The 20,714-nt window shown below is 55.3% G+C and overlaps 1 protein-coding gene across 5 annotated transcripts in view; it reads left to right on the top strand.

Moving 5' to 3' along the window:
* The first annotated feature begins 18,990 nt into the window (after nucleotides 1-18,990).
* CHD4 (chromodomain helicase DNA binding protein 4) overlaps nucleotides 18,991-20,714 on the top strand; it is a 36,437-nt gene continuing 34,713 nt past the window's right edge. For 4 of the 5 annotated variants that reach the window (XM_056106847.1, XM_056106848.1, XM_056106846.1 and 1 more), the window contains exons 1-2: nucleotides 18,992-19,165; nucleotides 19,612-19,789. In XM_056106847.1, the coding sequence (XP_055962822.1) occupies nucleotides 19,690-19,789 (100 nt within the window). In that variant the 5' untranslated portion in view covers nucleotides 18,992-19,165; nucleotides 19,612-19,689. Of the gene's footprint in view, nucleotides 19,166-19,611; nucleotides 19,790-20,714 lie in introns of all 5 variants that reach the window. The other variant, XM_056106844.1, reaches the window with a different exon arrangement.

Raw genomic sequence — 20,714 nt, 5'->3', positions numbered from 1 at the left:
GAGGAAGGGAGGGAGGGAGGAGGGAAGGGAGGAGGGAAGGAGGGAAGGGAGGAGGGAAGGAGGGAAGAAGGGAGAGAGGAAGGGAGGGAGGGAGGAGGGAAGGGAGGAGGGAAGGAGGGAAGAAGGGAGAGAGGAAGGGAGGGAGGGAGGAGGGAAGGGAGGAGGGAAGGAGGGAAGAAGGGAGAGAGGAAGGGAGGGAGGGAGGAGGGAAGGAGGGAAGAAGGGAGAGAGGAAGGGAGGGAGGGAGGAGGGAACGGAGGAGGGAAGGAGTGAAGAAGGGAGAGAGGAAAGGAGGGAGGGAGGGAGGAGGGAAGGGAGGAGGGAAGGAGGGAAGGAAGGAAGGAAGGAAGGAAGGAAGGAAGGAAGGAAGGAAGGAGGGAGGGAGGGAAGGAGGGAGGGAAGGAAGGGACACAACAAGGCAAGTAGCAAAGCCAGGACCTGGAGCAGGCAGCGGGCGGTCAAGACCGGGCGTCTCTGGCTTTCCCGCCGCCCTGCTCTATAACGCTGTTCTGCACAGACTGAGGCTGGGGAGAGGTTTGAGGCTGGGCAGACAAGCACCCCTGAGTCTCGGGGCTGGAGTGACAGTTCAGCGGCTAAGGTGCTTGCCTTGTACACAGCCAACCGGGGTCCCACTGCCTGCACCACATGTGGTCCCCTGAGCCCCACTAGGAATGATCCCTGTGCACAGTCAAGAGTAAACCCTGGGAGGGGCTGGAGCGATAGCACAGCAGGTTGGGCATTGCCTTCCATGCGGCCGACCAGGGTTCGATTCCCAGCATCCCATATGGTCCCCTGAGCACCGCCTGGAGTAATTCCTGAGTGCAGAGCCAGGAGGAACCCCTGAGCATCGCCGGGTGTGACCCTACCCAAACGAAACACCAAAAACCCTGCATATGGTGGTCCTTAAGGGGTGCTGGCTGCAGGGCTCCCCCTCAATGCGCTGGTGGTCTGGGTGTTCCTGCATGTGCCTGTGATGAGGGTGGACGGGTGCAGCTGGCTTCCCTATTACAGCGACACCCCCCCCCCCCCCGCCCTTCCCGGACTTCCTGAGTCAGGTGCTGGGCCATCTTCTGGGTGACCCACGTGGTCACTGCATTTCCCTCTCGTGGGCAGTTGTGCTTCGGCCACATCCGCTCCCTCCGCCTTGCCAGGGCGCCGGCATGTCATGTACAGGCTGGCTGGCCTATGGGCGTGGTGTGGAAATGCCGCAGCTGAGGAGGAAGTGGGGGCTTCTGGGTTTTGTTTTTTGCTTTTTGAGTCACACCCCGCGATGCACAGGGGTTCCTCCTGGCTCTGCATTCAGGAATCACTCCTGGCGGTGCTCGGGCGACCCTATGGGATCCTGGGAATCGAACCCGGGTTGGCCGCGTGCAAGGCCAACGCCCTCCCTGCTGTGGTATCGCTCCAGCCCCGAAGTGAGGGCTTCTGGGATAATCTACTGATGCAGGTAACAAAATTGCCCATCGGAAGAAGCACTGGTTTCTATCCAAACCCGAGCCAAGCCAAGCCAATCTGGTTTATAACAATGCAGATAAGCAGGGGTAAGGTGGGAGGGCAGGTTAGGGCGGCAAGAAATGATTGATCTGGCCGTGCCACCTTAATTAAACAGATGGTCCTCCCAAAGTCACCGTTCAGTTAAAAATTTAACTCCAGGGGCTGGAGCGATAGCACAGTGGGTAGGGCGTTTGCCTTGCATGCAGCCGACCTGGGTTCTATCCCCAGCGCCCCCTATGGTCCCCTGAGCACCGCCAGGAGTGATTCCTGAGTGCATGAGCCAGGAGTAACCCCTGAGCATTGCCGGGTGAGATGCAAAAAAAAAAAAAAAAAATTTAACTCCAGTTGTATCATCTAATTTAAAATTTTAGAATTCCTGAGGCAGTTTCAGCTCTCAGTAGCTAAAGAGTGGGGTGCCCGGGGCAGTGAAGTGTGCCCCCCAGAAATCACCAGCTCCTTCATGGAGGGACCTTAAAAGTCCTACCAACCCCACCCACTAAAGTAGCTCCTGGTGGGCGCGCAGTGGGACCTGATTCCTCCACGATCACTGCCTCAGCCTTGGGACAAGGGAGGTTATGCCGGCTGGAAAGAGAGTCAGACCCAAGTCGGGGAGGGGGAGAGAGCACACGACTTCAGGCACTTGCCCTGCACAGCCACAGCTGCCCTCATTCCATCCCCAGGACCACATTGGACCAACCAACTCGGGAGTGATCCCTTAGCCCTGCAGAGGGTCCCCCAAGCACCGAGCCTAAAGCAAGCCCGGAGCACAACTGGATGTGGAGAAAAAGAAAAAAAAAGGGGGGGGTAGAGCAATAGTATACAATAAGCACTTGTCTTACATGTGGCCAACCTGGGTTTGAACCCCAGCACCCCATATGGTCCCTGAACCAGGAGTGATCCCTGAGTGTAGAGCCAGAAGTAAGTCCTGAGCACCACAGGGTGTGGCCCAAAAACCTAAAAAAAAAAGAAAAGAAACATTAAAAAAGCAGTCCCCCAAGAGAAAGAAATTCATACCCCAAAAGACGCCACAGATGGGGCTGGAGCAATAGCACAGCGGGGAGGGCGTTTGCCTTGCACGCGGCCAACCCGGGTTCGATTCCCAGCATCCCATATGATTCGCTGAGCACCGCCAGGGGTAATTCCTGAGCGCAGAGCCAGGAGGAACCCCTGTGCATTGCCGGGTGTGACCCAAAAAGCAAAAAAAAAAAAAACAACCCACTACGCTACAGGTACCCCACAGTGGAGTCCCTAAAACGAAGCCAAGGACGGGACAGGAGCAGCAGCACAGCGGGGAGGGCATTTATTTGCTTTGCACGCGGCCAACCCGGGTTTGATCCCTGATATCCCATATGGTTCCCCGAGCACCGCCAGGAGTAATTCCTGAGTGCAGAGCCAGGCATAACCTGGTGCATCACTGGGAGTGGCCCGGCCAAAAACCAAACAATAAATAAGTGAAACAAAAGAACTACACACCCCACCTTGGGAAGTGTTGTGCTCAGAGTAGAGAGTGCAGGGGATGTTTTTGCTAAACTGATTATGGAGGTTCCCCCCCTCCCCCATGCCTCAGGTGAGCTGTGAACTGAGAACTTTGTCTTTTTTTTTTTTTTTTGCTTTTTGGGTCACACTCAGCGATGCACAGGGGTTACTCCTGGCTCTGCACTCAGGAATTATTCCTGGCAATGCTTGGAGGACCATATGGGATGCTGGGAATCGAACCCGGGTCAGCTGCATGCAAGGCAAACGCCCTCCCCGCAGTGCTATGGCTCCAGACCCGGGAGTCAGAACTTTTGAACCTAGAGGGGGATCCTTCTTCCTCTGCATCATATGAAGGTGTCATTTCAGGACATCGCTGATGTCCCCACACTTGGATTCTGGTTTTGTTTTATTTTTGCAGGAACACTCCTTTGAAGAGTCCCTTCAAACAACTCTTTGATTTTCTATGGCTTTTCATCTCTCTAAATGGATTCCCCCCCACCCCCAAGGGTTGGAGGCAGGGTTGGGCCACAAACCAGGGTTGGTGACCCTGCCAAGAGGACAAGAGGACACAAAATGGATAAAATGCCCTTGAGGGAGCTGGAAGGTGGAGTGGGAGTGCTTTCCTGGATCTAACTGATGACTCCTCCCCCGTGCCAGTAGGGCCTCCCCTGCCCTGCATGGAGGCTTGGGGCAAGAATGTGTTGGATACTAAAGTGTATGACTTGTTACATTTATTCCATGTACTGGTTTTATTGAGATACCTTGCTTTACAATAGCACCATCTTGGCTTGGAGCAATAGTACAGCGTGTAGGGCGTTTGCTTTGCACATGGCCGACCCAGGTTCAATCCCCAACATCCCATAAGGTCCCCTGAGCACCACCAGGAGTAATTCCTGAGTGCAAAGCCAGGAGTAACCCCTGTGCATTACTGGGTGTGACCCAAAAAACAAACAAACAAACAAACAAAAAATAGCACCATAGACAGCTTTAGACACACAATGTCTTTGCCCCCTTGGCAGCACCAGTGTCAATATCCATCCCTCCACCACTCACCCCTAGGTACACACACACACACACACACACACACACACACACACACCCCTCTTATCCCCTCACCCCTGCCACCATCACCTTCTAACTTTTTCAGCACCACCCTCTCCAGTTCCATCCAATTCGGCAGGATTTCCTCTATTTTTTTAAAATTTATTTTTATTTATTTTTTTGGGTCACACCTGGCAATGCACAGGGGTTATTTCCTGGCTCTGCACTCAGAAATTTCTCCTGTTGGTGCTTGGGGGACCCTAGGGGATGCCTGGGATTGAACATGGGTTGGCTGCTTATAAGACAAACACCCTCCCCACTCTACTATCTCTCCGACCCTCCTCTTTTCTTATAACTAAGTATTATTCCATGGTACATATAGGCCAGTTTCTTTTCTTTCTCTGGGGAGGCACATCCAGTACTGCTCAGGGTTTACTCCTGGCCCTGCACTCAAGAATTACTCCTGGCAGTGCTCAAGGGCCCATTTGGGATGCAGGGGATTGAACCTGGGTTGGCCACATGCAAGGCATGTGTTCTCCCCACTGTACTATGACTGTAGCCCTAAACCACAGTTTCTTTATCCACTCATCAGTTGTTGGATATTTGAGTTGTTTGGCCTTTATAAATAGTATTGCAATGAACAAAGGAGCACAAATAGCCTTTCAAATTAATCTTCTGTGCTCTTGGGGTTGATTACAAGAAGGGGATCATCAGATTATATAGACTTTTTTTTTCTTTCTGGGTCACACCTGGAAATGCACAGGGGTTCCTCCTGGCTCTGCACTCAGGATTCACTCCTGGCGGTGCTCTGGGGACCATATGGGATGCTGGGAATCGAACCCAGGTCGGCTGCATGCAAGGCAAATGCCCTACCCGCTGTGCTATCTCTCCAGCTCCTATATAGACGTTTTATTTATTTTTTTGCTTTTTGGGTCACACCCAGCGATGCTCAGGGGTTACTCCTGGCTCATGGACTCAGGAATTGCTCCTGGCGGTGCTCAGGGGACCATATGGGATGCTGGGAATCGAACCCAGGTCGGCTGCATGCAAGGCAAATGCCCTACCCGCTGTGCTATCTCTCCAGCCCCTATATAGACGTTTTATTTATTTATTTATTTTTTTGCTTTTTGGAGTCACACCCAGCGATGATCAGGGGTTACTCCTGACTCATGGACTCAGGAATTGCTCCTGGCGGTGCTCAGGGGACCATATGGGGTGCTGGGAATCGAACCTGTGTCGGTCATGTTGGCTGCGTGCAAGGCAAACGACCTACCCGCTGTGCTATCGCTCCAGCCCCTAGACGTTTTATTTAAAGTATTTTTTTGTTTTATTTTGTATGAGGCCGGTGCTCAGGGATTACTCTTGGCTCTGCACTCAGGGATCATTCCTCGCAATCTTGGGGGACCATATGGGATGCCAGGGATCAAATCCGGGTCAGCCATGTGCAAGGCAAATGCACTTCCTGCTATGCTATCCCTCTGGCCCCTGTACTTTTAAAATTTTTTTTTTTTTGAGCAGTCTCCATGCTGTTTGCGCTAGAGGCTGAACCAGATGATGACATTTTCACCACTGATCATGGTAGTTGGTACCTGCTGTACTGTCTCTCGGGTCCCATCTTTTTCTTTTTTCTCTGCCAATGACTTAAAATCACTGAACACTTTGTTATATTTAGTCGTAACACTCAGCATGGGGTGGGGAAGGGACAAGGCACAACATTCTCCTCTAAGATGCTGGTCCTTGCCACCTTTCTAGGTCATTCATCTATTTTCCCTTTTTAAATTTTTCCCGTTCTCTGTCCTAATATCTCTCTTCTTTTTTTCTCTCCCTCTCTGCTTGCTTTGTTCAAAATAACAAGAAAATTCTTGCTGCTAAGTCGCGGTTCTCAAGCATTTTCTTTCTTTTTATATTATTTTTTTTTTAAATGAGGGGCTGGAAAAATAGTACAGAGGTAAAATGATTGTCTTCACTAGCTGACCTTGGTCTGACACATCCAGTATCCCAGACGGTCCTCTGTCAGGAGTAATTCCTGAGGGCAGAGCCAGGAGTAACCCCTGAGCATCACCGGGTATGGCCCCCAAACAAAAACACAATCTGAAACAAAACCCCAAAACGGTTGAACCAGAGAGATAGTCCAGAGCAAACCACTTGCCTTGCATGTATCATTTCCGGTTTGATTCCTGGCACCACAGCCGGTCCCCACGAGGCACTGCCATAAATGACCCCTGAGCACAGAGCCAGGAATAACCCCTGAGCACCACAGGGTGTGATCCACCCCCCTCCAAAAAGTGTCTAGGCCATGGGTTGCTCCCCATCACTGCACCCTCTCTTCTCTGTCCCATTCTCTGGGATATGCATGTGTTTCCCACGGGCAATATACAAAAGGAAGTTAGGGCCAGAAACATAATAGAAGGTTTCGGGCACATGCTTTGCATCCCCCTGACCCTGGTTTGAATCCAGACACTCCCTAGGATCTCCTGAACACTGCCTGGGGTGCTCGTAAGCACAGAACCAGAAATAGTCATTGAGGGAGCTGGAGTGATAGCACAGCGGGTAGGGCATTTGCCTTGCACGCGGCCGACCCAGGTTCGATTCCCAGCATCCCATTTGGTCCCCTGAGCACGGCCAGGAGTGATTCCTGAGTGCAGAGCCAGGAGTAACCCCTGTGCATCGCGGGGCGTGAACCAAAAAGCAAAAAAAAAAAAAAAAAAAAAGAAATAGTCACTGAGCATCATTGGATGTGACCCTAACCCCTCCCCACCCACACACACGTACAAATCCAAAAAAAAATCAAGTTAAAACATTTTGAGAATTCCAAAACTTTTGCTAAAATTTGGGGGGGTTTTGATATTTCTTCCTTCATAATAGACAACCAGTATTTATTTATTTATTTATTTATTTATTCATTTGGGTTTAGGGCCATACTGAGTGTCTTACTCCTGTCTCTGTGCTCAGGGATCACTCCTCCCAACGTGGTCCAGGCACCCTGTGGGGTGGCAGGGATACAGACTAGGTCCACTGTGTGCAAAACAAGCATCCTAGCCCGTTGTTCTCTCTCTCCATCCCCAAACTCGGGTTTCAATTCCAAACGCAAGCATCCCTTTCATTAGCTGCCACAACCACGATGTCATCATCCTTTAGGAGGAAACTTCTGGAAAAGTCCAGTGGACACTTGTTGGGCAGGGAGAGTGAGAAGGACAAATCACAGTCTCGTGTGAAAAATCTTTGGCTCTGGGGGGGCTTCCTCCAAGGATGGGCTCCCTGCGTCACTCTTCGGGCCACAGCTGTGGTAAAGTGCTGAGAACTTCCCAGGGGCTTGTCTCACCGCCTTGCACCCAGGGTGGTGCTCAACCTTCTCACGCTGCTGAGGTCCTGGGGGCTGGGGCCGGAGGGGTCGGGCCGTGCGTGCGTGTGTGTGTGTGTGTGTGTGTGTGTGTGTGTGTGTGCGCGCGCGCGCGCAGAGCCCATGGGACAGGCTTTGGCTTTGGGGGTGGCAGAAGTCACACCCACACTCCGTGGAGGTGGGGTTGCCCTGGGAGAGAAAAGGGAAGCAGAAGAGTTTCCAGGGTGGGGGTGTCTGTGAGCACCGGAACCCGCTGTTCTTAGCAAGCTGGGGGCGAGGAGGAAGGGAAGGGGCGTGTCTGGGCCACCCGGGGGTCCCTGCCCTGTTTCCCAGAATCCGGGGCTGGGGTGGGGCTGAAGCAGCGGCTCCCCACGTCCTGAGGCCCTGACCTTGTAGGGGGCGCGGGTGCCTTTGTGTGCGCTTAATGCGTTTCTGCTCCCGTGTGTGTCTGTATTACGCTTCCCCCCACCCTCAAGATTTACAGGCATAAACTGACCCCTAGTGGCCAGTGCTCAGAACTGAACTTGCGCTAGTCCTCTGTCCTTAGGCTGCAGGTTGGCCCTCCAACTTCTGGAACTTACCTGTTTCTTCATCTTCATTCTATTTAGTTATTTATTGAGCATCAACTGGCAATGCTCAGGGCTTCCCACTGGCTCTGCACTCAGAGATCATTCCTAGCCGGCTCAGGGGACCATGGGTGGGGTCAGGAATTGAAGCCTTATGAGGGAGCAAACCCAGGTAGGTCACATTGGAGGGGAGCACTTTCCCTGAGGTACCATTATTCTGGTACTAGGGTCATGTCACTTTTTTTTTTTGCTTTTTGGGTCACACCCGGTGATGCACAGGAGTTACTTCTGGTTCATGCACTCAGGAATTACTCCTGACAGTGCTCGGGGGATCATATGGGATGCTGGGAATCGAACCTAGGTCAGCTGCGTGCAAGGCAAATGCCCTACCCACTGTGCTATTGCTCCAGCCTGGGTCATGTCACTTTTTAAAAACTTGTTTTAGGGACTGGAACGATAGAATAGCGGGTAGGGCATTTGCTTTGCACGCAACCAATCCACATTCGATTCCCAGCATCCCATAGGGTCCTAGAGCACCGCCAGGAGTAATTCCTGAGTGCAGAGCCAGGAGTCACCCCTTTGCATCACCGGGTGTGACCCAAAAAGCTAAGAAAAAAACCCCTTGGTTTAAGAGGCCTGGAGCAATAGTACAATGGATATAGTACTTTGCCGCTATCCTGGGTTCAGTCCCCAGCACCCCATATGGTCTTCTGAGCACTGCCAGGAGTTATCCCAATGTGCAAAGCCAGGAGTGAGCCCTGAGTAATTCCAGTAGTGGCCGCCCCCAAAATTTTGTTTTAAAATAAACTTTTATGATTTATGATAATTAATTGATTTGTATATTTTTTATTCTTCTAAAATGTTTATTTTATATTTTATATACCTGTATGTTTAAGAATACATACAGGTATATATGTGTGTATATATATATGCAGATGTGTATGTGTATCACTGGGGTCCCATAAAACTTCAGATGAAAGGATCACAAGTGGAAAACATTTAAAAATAATATTAAAAAAAAAACACTCCTCTAAAGGTCTGAGGGTTGGGGCTGGAGCAATAGCACAGCAGGTAGGGTGTTTGCCTTGCACGCAGCCAACCCAGGTTCGATTCCCAGCATCCCATGTGGTCCCCTGAGCACTGTCAGGGGTAATTCCTGAGTGGAGAGCCAGGAGTAACCCCTGTGTATCGCCAGGTGTGACCCAAAAAGCCAAAAATAAATAAATACATAAAGGTCTGAGGTTCAGCGTCTGCTCCTTCTTATTTCCTCTTTGGAGTTCTAGTCAGTTCAGTTTGAATGAGACAAAGTTCTGGGACCTTGGAATGAGCTGCTTGGTGCTCCCAGTTGGAAGGGCACTGGTGCTCCCAGCTGGAAGGGCATTGGTGCTCCCAACTGGAAGGGCATGCACCGTGAACAGCATCTGAAGATTTATTTGTGGGCTGAAGAGATAGAAGGTATTAAGGAACTTGTTTTGCACTTTCAAAAAAAAAATGGGCCACATCTGGCTCTGCTCGGGGCTTCCTCCTGGCTCTGTGCTTAGGGATCACTCCTGGCAGGTTCAGGGACCATTTGTGGTTCCGGGGATGGAACGTGGGTCAGCACTACCAGGAGTAATTCCTGAGTGCAGAGCCAGGAGGAAGCCCTGAGCATCACCAGGTTTGGCCCAAAAACATAAACAAGAAAACAGAGAACCTGAGTCATTGTGTGCAAGACAAGCACTTTACCTGCTGTACTATCTCTCCTGCCCTTGCTTGGCACTCATGCCAAACCTGGTTTGATGTAGCACTGCATTTGGTCCCCCATCCCATGCTACCACCTCCAAGAGTGACCCCTGCACCATTGGGTATGGCCCCAAAACCAAAACCAGCATCAACAACAAAATGTACTTGCATTGGGGCTGGAGCAATAGGGTGCTTTGTGCAGAGCCCACACTGGGTTGATTCCTGGAACCCCATACCGTCCTGGGAGTCATCCTAGAACTTAGAGCCACGAGTAATCCCTGAGCACCACTGGATGTGACCCCAAAACAAACCAAAACAACCACACACACACACACACACACACACACACACTCTGAGCTTCCCAGATAGTCCCCTGAGACCTGCCAGAAATGATCCCTGAGCACAGTCAGGAGTAAGCCCTGCGGTGCTGGAGCGATAGTATAAGAGGCAGGATGTTTCCCTTGCACGTGGCCCACCTGGGCTCAATCCCCAACACTCTCTATGGTCCCCTGACCCTGCCAGGAGTAATCCCTGAGTGCAGAGTCAGAATTTACCCCTGAGCATTGCTGGGTGTGTCCCAATCCCTCCGCCCTGCCCCCAGAAAAAGAAGTAAGCTCTGAGCACAACTAGGTGCGCCCCCCCCAAAAAAAATCCTTCAAAATCCTAGTTTGTATAGTTTATTGTTTTTCATTCCCCTTCCTCTGGTGAAAGGAAGTGCTCGCCCAAGAGCTGTGGGATGATGGAGAGGAGCCTGGTCCTGAAGCAGGTAACTGTCCAATGGGACCAGTCAACACTGATACCTTGAAGCCATCACGGGAAATGCAAGAATGGAGCACAAGACACTGGTGTGGGCAGGGAAGCTCCTGGAGTGTTTGACCTACTGACATACTCTGTGGTGGGGTAGTGACAGGAAGAGAGGCGCTTGGAGGAGGTGGGAGGGCTGGTGGGGGGACTCTTAGGCTAGCCCAGGGGACGCGTGACCGGTGCTGTGGAGGCAGAGCCCTGGGGGGTCCAGGCTGAAATCTCGGGTGAGCTGGTGTCAGCTCTGCTGGGCGGTTTGCCCAAGTCAGAGCCCCACGGTGGGCTCCAGTCTCAGGCCGAGAGGGAAGGAGAACTGGAGGGCAGGATGTAGGCAGAGGAGCACCGAGATTCACAGTTCCAGGCCGGGGAAGTTACTGAGCCGGAAGCTCTGCCATTCTCACAGGCGTCCCCAGTTCCCAAATGGGCAGGGGTGGGGACAGAACAGGAAATCCTGAGCCCCGAAATCCAGGTTCCCCCATCCGAGGGTTAGAAAAATCTAAAGGCAGACCAGAGTCATAGTACAGCAGGGAGGGCATTTGCCTTGCAGGTAACTGACACGGGTTTGATTCCCAGCATCTCATATGATCCCCCCAGCACTGCCAGGAGTGATTCCTAAGTGCAGAGCTGGGAATGATCCCTGAGCCTCACCGGGTGTGATCCAGAAAGCAAAAAAATGAAAGAGAGCTGGAATGAGAGTACAGCAATAGGGCATTTGCCTTGATGAGCTGACCCAGGTTTGATCCCCAGCATCTGATATGGTCCCTGGTGCACCGCCAGGAGTAATTCCTAAGTGTAGAGCCAGGAGGAACCCCTGAGCATCGATGGGTGTGGCCCATAAAGAAAAATAAAGAAAAAGAGAGGAAAGAAAGAAAGAAAGAAAGAAAGAAAGAAAGAAAGAAAGAAATCTAAAGAAGAGACAAAAGATATATAGCCAATAAGGCATTTATTTGCCTAACATGCTGCCAACCTGGGTTCGCTCCCCGGCAATCCATATGGTCCCCCAAGCATCACCAAGGAGTTATTCCTAAATGAAGAGCCATGAACATTGATAGGGTCTAAAAAATATTCTCTGAGGCCAGGGATGAAGCTCAGTAAATGCAGCACCTGCCTTGCTTGTGTGAAGCCCTCAGTTTGATCACTGGCACTGCAAAAAAAAAAGATGAATTAATTAAATAAGCAAAATATATTCTCTGCTGCGATTTCATTTCGGGTTCAGTGATAGTCTCTGTATGCTGTGATTTCATTTTACATTTGCTGTCCATGAAACTGTAGAATTCGTTCAAACATCCTCTTAGCGATGACATGAACTCCCCAAACGGGGCTGGCCGTGATCCCCATTTTAGAAAAAAGCGCCTTGGGGAAACAGATCTCTAGGCCCCACAAGCAGGAAGTGGCAGCGTCTCTGCGTGGCTGACAGACTCCAATTCTGCCCCCTCACCTCACTGCCCGTCCACTGGGACCCTTTCCTATCCTGCCCTCCTTACCTGGGTCCCTCTCTTTACTGCCTCTCAGTCCCTGAAGCCCTCTGCCACCTTCTCTCCTTTTCTTCCTCCGGTGCCTAACTGCTCACCACACCACCCCCTGCCACATTTGCCTCTGAATCAGCTGGGATGAGCCAGAGCGCTCAAACTGGGCTCCCGCTGGGCTCCAGGGATGGGGGTCCCTAAAACGCACCTCCTGAAAGACTGGTGGGTCACCCACAGGCACAGAGACTAAGGTTGATGGGACTCCCCTGCTCCACTTGGGAGTTATGCAACTCTCCAAGGCATCATTCTGGACACACACACACACACACACACACACACACACACACGAAGAGGTGACCTGCCCTGGGGTTTTGAGTTTGAATCTCCTCTGCCCGATGGTCCCCCCGCCAATTTTTGACAGAAGTAGGGGCCAGGAAGGGAGTTAATGTTCACTGGCCTCAAGTCAAAGAAATTCAGGAGAACGAGGCAAAGAAATTCAGCAGTTAGGGATGCCAGGCAGAGAAGATTCTGAAGCACTCTGAAGGAAATGCCAGCAGGGAGGGCCGCTCAGAAGCTGGGAGACACAGGGAGGGGTCTCCGGTCCCACCAGGCCTTCTGCCCTTTCTTCCGGGAGACCCTGGAAGCTGGTAGATGTCACCCTGCTGTCCTTTCCAGAGGCGGTAACAGAGAACTTTCTCCCAGAGGGATTGGGGGATGCCAACGGCTCTCAGAACTTTGGAATGAAAGACCTGGGTACTGATTTCCACTGTCGCTTCTCTGCAATGTGACTTGTTCAGGTCACCCCTCTGAGCCTCTGTTCCTACTTTAGGAAAGGGGCATCCCAGTAGTTCCTTTGGGGGTCAGCTGAGGGCCCTTGAGAGCACCTTGGAAAGGCAGCTAAAGGCCCTCTTCAGTGGGATCATCTGTTCCCCAAGCCTCCAGGGGACAGATGCCACAGACCAAGTGCATTTGAGATGCCCAGTGGGTGGTAATTCTGGACCAGAGCAAGGGCTCCAGGGAACAGAAGGGTGACTGCAGGCAGAGGATGGATCAAGACTATGGGGAGCAAGTCAGGCTGGGCACGTTCGCAGGCCCCAGGTCCAGCAGACAGAGGCAGGGCAGCCGCTGGCCCGTGGCCCCAGGGGACACTGTCTCCCGACCGTGCCCGCTGCTGCTGCTGCTGCCCAGGACACAGAGACAGCACAGGGTGGGCAGGAGCCTGGAGGCAGAGGACAGGGGCCTGGAGGAAGCGGCCAGCGAGGACGCTGGGGGGCCAGGGTGGGGCTGGAGAGGGGCCCAGGCCAGCAGGGCGGGGGGGCGGCCCAGGGGCGGGGCGCGGCGCGGGAGGGGGCCAGGAGGGAGCCTGGCGCTGACACAGCCTGGATGCGTGTGCAGGGCTGGGCTTTGGCCCACAGGTCAGGCGGCTGGCAGTATTATGGGATGCAGAGGCCTTAGGAGACAGGGAGACTATTATGGGCTGCCACAGCCTTGGGAGACCGGGGAGTATTATGGGCTGCTCAGGCCCGGCTCCAAGTGGAGGCGGGAGGAAGGGGTGCTGGGCGGGAAGGGGGGCGGTGGTGGGAGGGAGTATTATGGGCTGGAGGCCTCCTGCGACCAGAGGCAAGACTATTATGGGCTGGCAGGGCCTTTGGTGGCCAGAGGGGGGAGCAGCGGGGGATGGCACCGGCTGCATGTGACTGGGGGGGCCCACTTGGGGGGGTGGCGGTGGGGGTGGGGCGCTTATTATGGGATAGCTCTTTGTACCTACTGCGGGGACGGCTTCTCGGCACATATTATGGGATGGCGCGTGTGGGAGGGGGGCTGGGGCTGGGGGATTATTATGGGATGCTGCTGGGGGGGAGGGGGCGGCCAGCAGCTCTCCCCAGCCCCCCAGCCCGCATCTCTGCTCCTCTTCCCTGACCGCTGCCCGGGTCCCCCAGAGCCGGGGACAAGCCCTGAGACCCACCCGAGGGCACACGCTGGGCGCCCGGGCCCCTCCTAGGCAGGTCCCCTACCCAGCAGCCACCTGGGGGCTCCGGGGGACAGGTGGTCCCCGGGTCCCGCAGAGGGTCCCCGGGCCCAGAGCCGGGTGGTGTGGGCCCGAGGGCCCCGCCTTCCACCTGCCGGGCGTCCTGGGGCCCAGTCCCCGGAGATGGCCACTCTCCTCCGGGTCCTGCCCCACGCTGGGGCCCTCTGGCGCCTCCATTTCCTCCGGCTCCCCCACGGCCTCACCCAGGGAAATGGGCGGCCGGCTATTATGGGATGTCTGCTCAGGCAGCTCTGCAGGGAGGGGGCGGTCACCGCGGAATGTCTCCTGTGGGTGGCTATTATGGGATGGCCTCCATCCTGGAGGGGGTGGGGGCCAAGGAGGAGACTTAGTATTATGGGCTGTGCCCTGCCCAGCTGGGTGGGGCTGTCCTGGCTAGGTGAAGCTCTCCCCAGGAGGCAAGATGGGGCAGGGAGGGAAGGAGCTGGGGACAGGGGGGCCCTGAGCCAGCCAGATCCTGACCCTGGACATCCGGGTCCTTCCGGAGCTTGGGAACATGGGCCCGTTGGGCTGACATGGAGCATGTCTGGGGGCTGTGTGCAGTGTCCTGGGAGGACCCTTGCAGGCTGTCACACCCACCCACATGGTCTGGGTGGCCTGGCCTGTCCCCTCCACAACCCAGCCCTGCAGGACAGGGGTGGTGAGGCCTCAGGGCGCATCCCTGGGGCTATCCCCCATGTCTGTTCTTGGGAGCACACGGGTCCCTTCCACCTTCTCTGAGCAGATCCTGGGGCTGATTCTGCCCGGATATGGAGACAGCAGATATGGCCTCTCACCCCAGGTACTGTCCAGAGCCTCTGCTGAAAACGCCACAGACACCCCAAGCTGACTGTTATTCTCTGTTCTCCTGCACCGTGGGATGGAAATCGAACTCTCAGCTTGCTGGAGAGGCGGTCCCCTGGGGGCATTAATCAGGAGATTATCCCACCCTGATCTCTGGGGGCCAATCATGCTAGTGGTTTACTTATTATTTATCTGGGAGGGGAGCATGGGGCCAGGGTAGTGATGGGGAGCAGGGAAGCCCCAAGATCACAAAAGCCACACAGGCATACATGCCACACATACACCTCGGCCCTCTTAAGAAGCTCCGAGAAGCTTCTCGTTGGGTTGGTAGCAGGGAGAGCGGGAAGTGAGGGGGTTTTAGGCAATTGGCGGGGCCAAGAAGATAGGGATGGGGACAGAGGGATATGGTGGACACAAGGCCTCGGGTGTGATGGCAGCAGGGTGCTGTGACCACCAACGTGTCCATCTCTTTCTGTCCTGAGTCCTGGAGTCACGCTTTAGGAGCAGAAAAGTGCAAACAGCTGGTGGAGTTATCCCAGGAAGGTGTTTTAAAGGCTTGGAGGCAGGCCTGGTCCCTAGCAATTGGGAGCGAGAGGGGGGGCATCATGGGTAGCTGGCGACTGTCTGTAACAGAAGCCCCCCTAGAAAGAGGGAGATTTCATGATGGCACTGAGTCTGCTCAGCACCAAGAGACAAGCCCAAGGTTCTCCGTAGTCCTCAGTAGAAACATACATACGTACACATGTATCTCGGACCTCTTAAGGAGAGCCAAGAATGGAACCTTCAGGGTTGGAGCAATAGCACAGAGGGTAGGGCATTTGCCTTGCATGCGGCCGAACCGGGTTCAATTCCCAGCATCCTATATGGTTCGCTGAGCACCGCCAGGAAGCAGCAGGTGGCAGAGCAGATCCAGTGAGAGAGGTTAGTAGCAGGAAGAATAGAGTTTAGGTCTGGAGCCATAGCACAGCAGAGAGGGCATTTGCCTTGCATGCGGCAGACCCGGGTTCGATTCCCCAGCATCCCATAGGGTCCCCTAGGCACCGCCAGGAATGATTCCTGAGTGCAGAGCCAGGAGTAACCCTTGAGTAACCCTTGAGCATCGCCAGGTGTTCCCCAAAAAACAGAAAAAAAAAAAGAATGGGTGGTAGCAGGGAGAGGGGGAAGCGTTTGGACACATCAGTGGGCCCAAATTTTCCTATATAAGAATTTTGTGCAGAAAACCTTGCAGCCCTGCTGAGTACGGATGTGGCCTGCTTGGTTTCCACGGACCTGGCACAAGAATATTCCAGTTCGTACGTAGGCTGGGTCGGTTGGCGAGTCTCTCTGTGTCTCTGGTGCTCTGCCTGGAAGCAAACGCTTGCCTAGTTTCTGGAGTAAGCTCCCGCCTCACTTAGCTCATTTCTCCAGATTTCTCTGATTCTCCCGACCTGTGTGATTCCCCCCCACCCCCACCCCCCATAGGGGAAGAGTCAGTTGTCTAACTGAGCCCTGACTTGGGGGGGGAGGGGGAAGTGAATTGAGAGGTGGATGCATTGATGGAGAGTTCTATCTGCTTAGTTCTAGCCAGGAGGAAGTGAGGAACTTCACCCCTAAGAGGAAGTTCCGGTTTCTCTGGGGGTCAGAGAGAGAAACCGGTGTCAAATGTTCAGACTCAGGAGCTCTGAGGGTCAAATGGTTTTGAAGCCTGGTGGTTCCAACTTTCTTTTTCTTTTTTTGCTTTTTGGGTCACACCCGGCAAGGCACAGGGGTTACTCTTGGCTCTGCACTCAGGAATTACTCCTGGTGGTGCTCGGGGTACCATATGGGATGCTGGGAATCGAACCCGGGTCGGCCGCGTGCTAGGCAAACATCCTACCTGCTGCGCTATCACTCCAACCACGGTTCTGACTTTCTAGGCCTGGGTCCTGGGGTGCTAAGGGGGGCTGCTTTGCAGTTCCATTGAAGAAGGGATGTTGGCTGTACACAGGTGGAAGAAGATGGTGAAGAATAAACCAAGAAGGGTTTTTTGTGGGGCAGAGAATGAGGCCTTTAAAAGACTTTGATGAGGGTAGGTGGAAGTTAGGAACTTTTAGGATCTAAAATGAGAAGTGACTGAAATCACAGGGTCATTGAGAGTAAGGTAAGCAGCACCTGGTGTTCAAGACTGAGTTAACAATTCTAGCATGTTGATGAGTTTCTCAGGAAGAAAATGCATGAGGACCTTACAGGATTTTAGTATCAGAGAGACTGGATAATGTTTATTGCTTTCTGATCATGGTTACTTTAGCATGTAGGGGGCAGGTAGAAGAATACCTTGACCATCCGGAAATATGGTAGCACTGTAGCACTGTCCTCCCGTTGTTCATCGATTTGCTCGAGTGGGCCTAGTAACGTCTCCATTGTGAGACTTGTTACTGTGTTTGGCATATTGAATACTTCACAGGTAGCTTGCCAGGCTTTGCCGTGCGGGTGAGATACTCTTCTGAAATACTTTGCAACCTCTAAGAGGACCAACCAGAACTCTACTATAGGATATGATTTCTCCTGAAACCAGAGGGATTTGCTGTATTCTCTGCTACAGGAATAACTATTGCCCTAGGTAGTCCTCTCTCGCCCCAGACACTCTGTCTCATTTCTTTGGTTATGTAGATTTCTTGAAAGTCCTTGCAGTTCCCATGGTGCTCAGCTCTATGCCTGGCTAGGTACTCTTGTGGCCTCTGTTGAATGTAGTGAGTAGAGGGATGCTCAGTTTAGATCATGAGTGAATGTCCATTCAGGGCCTGCTTCCTGTCCTGGAGAGATGGGCTGGGCTGGGCTGGGAAAAGAACCGAGGAGAAAGTCCTTAGGCTAGACTTTATCTTGATTTTTGGGATGCCCTGGAGTGAAGCAAAGTTTACATAAATGGCTTATGTAGCCAACGTGGTATTTGGTCTTGCTCTAGGCAAGAGCTGGACAGAATTGGTCTGGAGACTATCTGGATTTTAGTGGGACACGATGGGGCCCTGGACTGATTCTGTTTCTGAGAGTCTGGAAAAGATGGGGTGAGGGAAGCTAGGGTCGGTCTCCAAGACATCATCCTCATGCTAGGATGATGGTTGGCCCAGAAAAGAAAGGGGGAAGGCGTGTGCGGGTTGGGGCAGGGACAGGACTGTGTGGAGAGCTGGCTTTACCCTGGTTGCTCTGGGTGTCAGAATAGATTGACAGCTCTGGAGATGGAGGAGGGATGATCTGAATATTATGGGATGCCTGCTGGAAAGGTAGAGGGGCGGCGTAGGCATTATGGGATGTGGCCCTGGGTTGCTCAGGAGTATTATGGGATGCCTGGTTGACCATGGCTCCTTACAGCTATTATGGGATGTCAGGGCGTGGACAGGTGGGGCGTAAAATTATGGGATATCTTTCCGCTGCTAGAGAAAAGGAGATTAGATGTCCATCTGTGGGGTGACAGAAGAGCGGCTGATCATTATGGGATAGTTTTTCAACCGGGGAGGAGTGCTTATTATGGGCTGTGGAGTGAGGATGCATGTGTGTGTGTGTGTGTGTCTGTGTGTGTGTGTGTGTGTGTGTGTGAAGGCTGGGGGTGCTGGAGTAAGGATCCTAGACCCTAGACTGCAGAGGCTGAGGGCAGCTCCTGGGGTTAGTTATTATGGGATGTCAGTGTAGAAAGTGGGAGACTGATTATTACGGGATGTGTGTGGGAGGAGGCCGAAGTGTCCGTTGTTGTAGTGTGTGTGTGTGTGTGGGGGGGGGTTGAGTTTCTGACTATTATGGGATGTCAAAGTGGGGGTGGCTGAGGGTGGATATTATGGGATGCCTGTGGGGGATGGGGGTGAGTATTATGGGCTGTGAGGCTGAAGTGCAGGGAGGGGTGCTTATTATGGGATGGCCATGGGAGGGAGAGGTGAGGACTTATTATGGGATGTCAGCATTAAGGCCAAGAGTGAAGAAGTTGGCAGAGGATAGCTATTATGGGATGTCTGGGGGAAGGGTGAGTTGCGAAAGGTCTGCAGTAGGATGAGATGTCAACTGGCCTGGCATCTTCGAGTGTGGAGTCCGTGTGTGCGTTGGGTGTGTGTGTGTGTGTGTAAGGGGGGGGGGTGTCCGTGCGTATTATGGGATGGCCAGGAGGTGGGCGGTTGCCCGGGTGACGCGCGCGCGCTCGGAGGGGGCGTGGCCAGTGGTTGCCGGAGCGACGAGGGGGCGGGGGTTGCCCGGGAGACCTGGGAGGAGGGTGGCGGGAGCGGAGGGGGGGGTTGGAGTCGGTGGAGGTTATTATGGGCTGTCCGCGGGGGGCGGGGCCTGTGCGGTGGGATTTCCCGGCCGGTGTTTCGGGCCCTTTAAGAGGCGACGCCGGAGCCGGAGCCATTTTCCCCCCTTCGGCCGCGGCGAGGAGGAGCCGGAGCGGGAGTGACACCGGGCCGGAGCCAGCGCGACCCGCGGCGGCTCTGGGGTGAGGAGGGCGCGGGGTCGGCGGGGGGACCCCTGCCCGCGGCCGCCCCGCGCCCGCGGCCCGCCCCCTGCCCGCCGGGCCGGCCCTGCCCGCCGCCCTGCCCCGCGCCCACCGGGCCGCGGCGCCCACAATGCCCGGCGCGCCGGGGCCCCCCGGGACACGTGGGCCGGCGCCGGACCCCCGGGCGCCCGCGCCTCCACGCCCCCTCGGGCCCCGGTGACCTTGCGGCCCCGGCCCCCGGGGTGTGTGAGTGTGTGTGTGTGTGTGTGTGTGTGTGTGTGTGTGTGTGTGTGAGTGTGTGTGTGTGAGGGGGGTCCGAGCGGGCCGGGCCGCGGCTTCCGGGCGGGCGGGCGGGCGGGCGGCCCCCCGGAGCGCGCAGCGAAGTTGGGCCCGGGCGGTGGGGGAGGGGGCGGCGCGGCGCTGACCCTGCCCCCTCCCCCGCGCAGCGACTCGGGCCAGCGCCGAGGGCCCCGGGCCTGCGGCCGGAGCAGCTGGGCCGATTCCCGGGCCGGCAGCGGAAGGGGATGGCGTCGGGCCTGGGCTCCCCGTCGCCCTGCTCGGCGGGCAGCGAGGAGGAGGACATGGAGGCACTTTTGAACAACAGCCTGCCCCCGCCCCACCCAGGTGAGCGCCGGGGGTCTCGGGGGTCCCGGGGGCGAGCGGGCGGGCGAGCGCGCGGCGCGGGCCGGCTCCGGGGACGCTCCCGGCACGGGGGGCGCGCGGCCCCTCGTGCGGGTCCGGGGAGGGACGGCGCGGGGCGGGGGAGGTGCGGGACCCCCCCTCCTCCCCCTCCCCCTGCGGACCGTCCGGGGTCGCGGGGCTGCAGCGCGGGAGGAGACGGGGGTGATGGGGTTGGGGGGCGCCGAGCCTGCTCTGCGTCCCGGGAGACCCGGTCGCCCGCCGGGGCTCTCCGTCTGGGCAGGGTCCCCTCCTCCCCCCACCCCCCCACCCGGGGTGGCCGCCGGCGGGCTGGAGAGGAAGAAGCGAGCGAAGGGAGCGAGTGCGGGTGACCGGGATTATTTTTAGCCGCTGAGCAGTTACCGGTTTTCGGGGCTGTTTGAACTGTGTGAAGTTTGAATTGGCGCTCCGGCTCCGGCGGCGGCGGCGGCGGAGCGGCGAGCGGGCGGGGAGCTGGGAGCGCTCGGCGCTGGGGAGCCCCCCGGGGTGGGCTGGACGGGGAGGAGGGCGACCGAAGGGAGGTGACCCCCCTGGGCGCCTCTCCGTCCCCGCAGGCTGGACTTCAGCCTCCTTCCCCCCCCCCCCAGACTGGAGCCTGGGACTCGGTGGCGTGCAGTGTTGGTGGAGGGCGTTGGGGGTTGCACGGCTTGGTGGTTTTTTTGGGGGGGGTGGTTTGAACCCCGGTGGCCAGAAGCACCCTCCTTGCTTTGAGGAGGGTGGCTGTCACTCCTCCGGCTGGTGATGGATGTCCCGAGTGGCTGTCTCTCTCTCGCCCTCCCGTCCCCCTGGCTAAGTCACCTACTTTGCTTCCTTGACCTTCTGGGAGCTGCTTCGCCCCCGCCCCCCACTGCCCTTTCTTCCTTCTCTCCGC

Source organism: Sorex fumeus, unplaced genomic scaffold (genome assembly GCF_029834395.1).
Source record: "Sorex fumeus unplaced genomic scaffold, SorFum_2.1 ptg000148l, whole genome shotgun sequence".
Lineage (NCBI taxonomy): Eukaryota > Metazoa > Chordata > Mammalia > Eulipotyphla > Soricidae > Sorex > Sorex fumeus.
The sequence above is the reverse complement of the archived record's forward strand: the minus strand, read 5'-3'. Positions and strand labels throughout refer to the sequence as shown.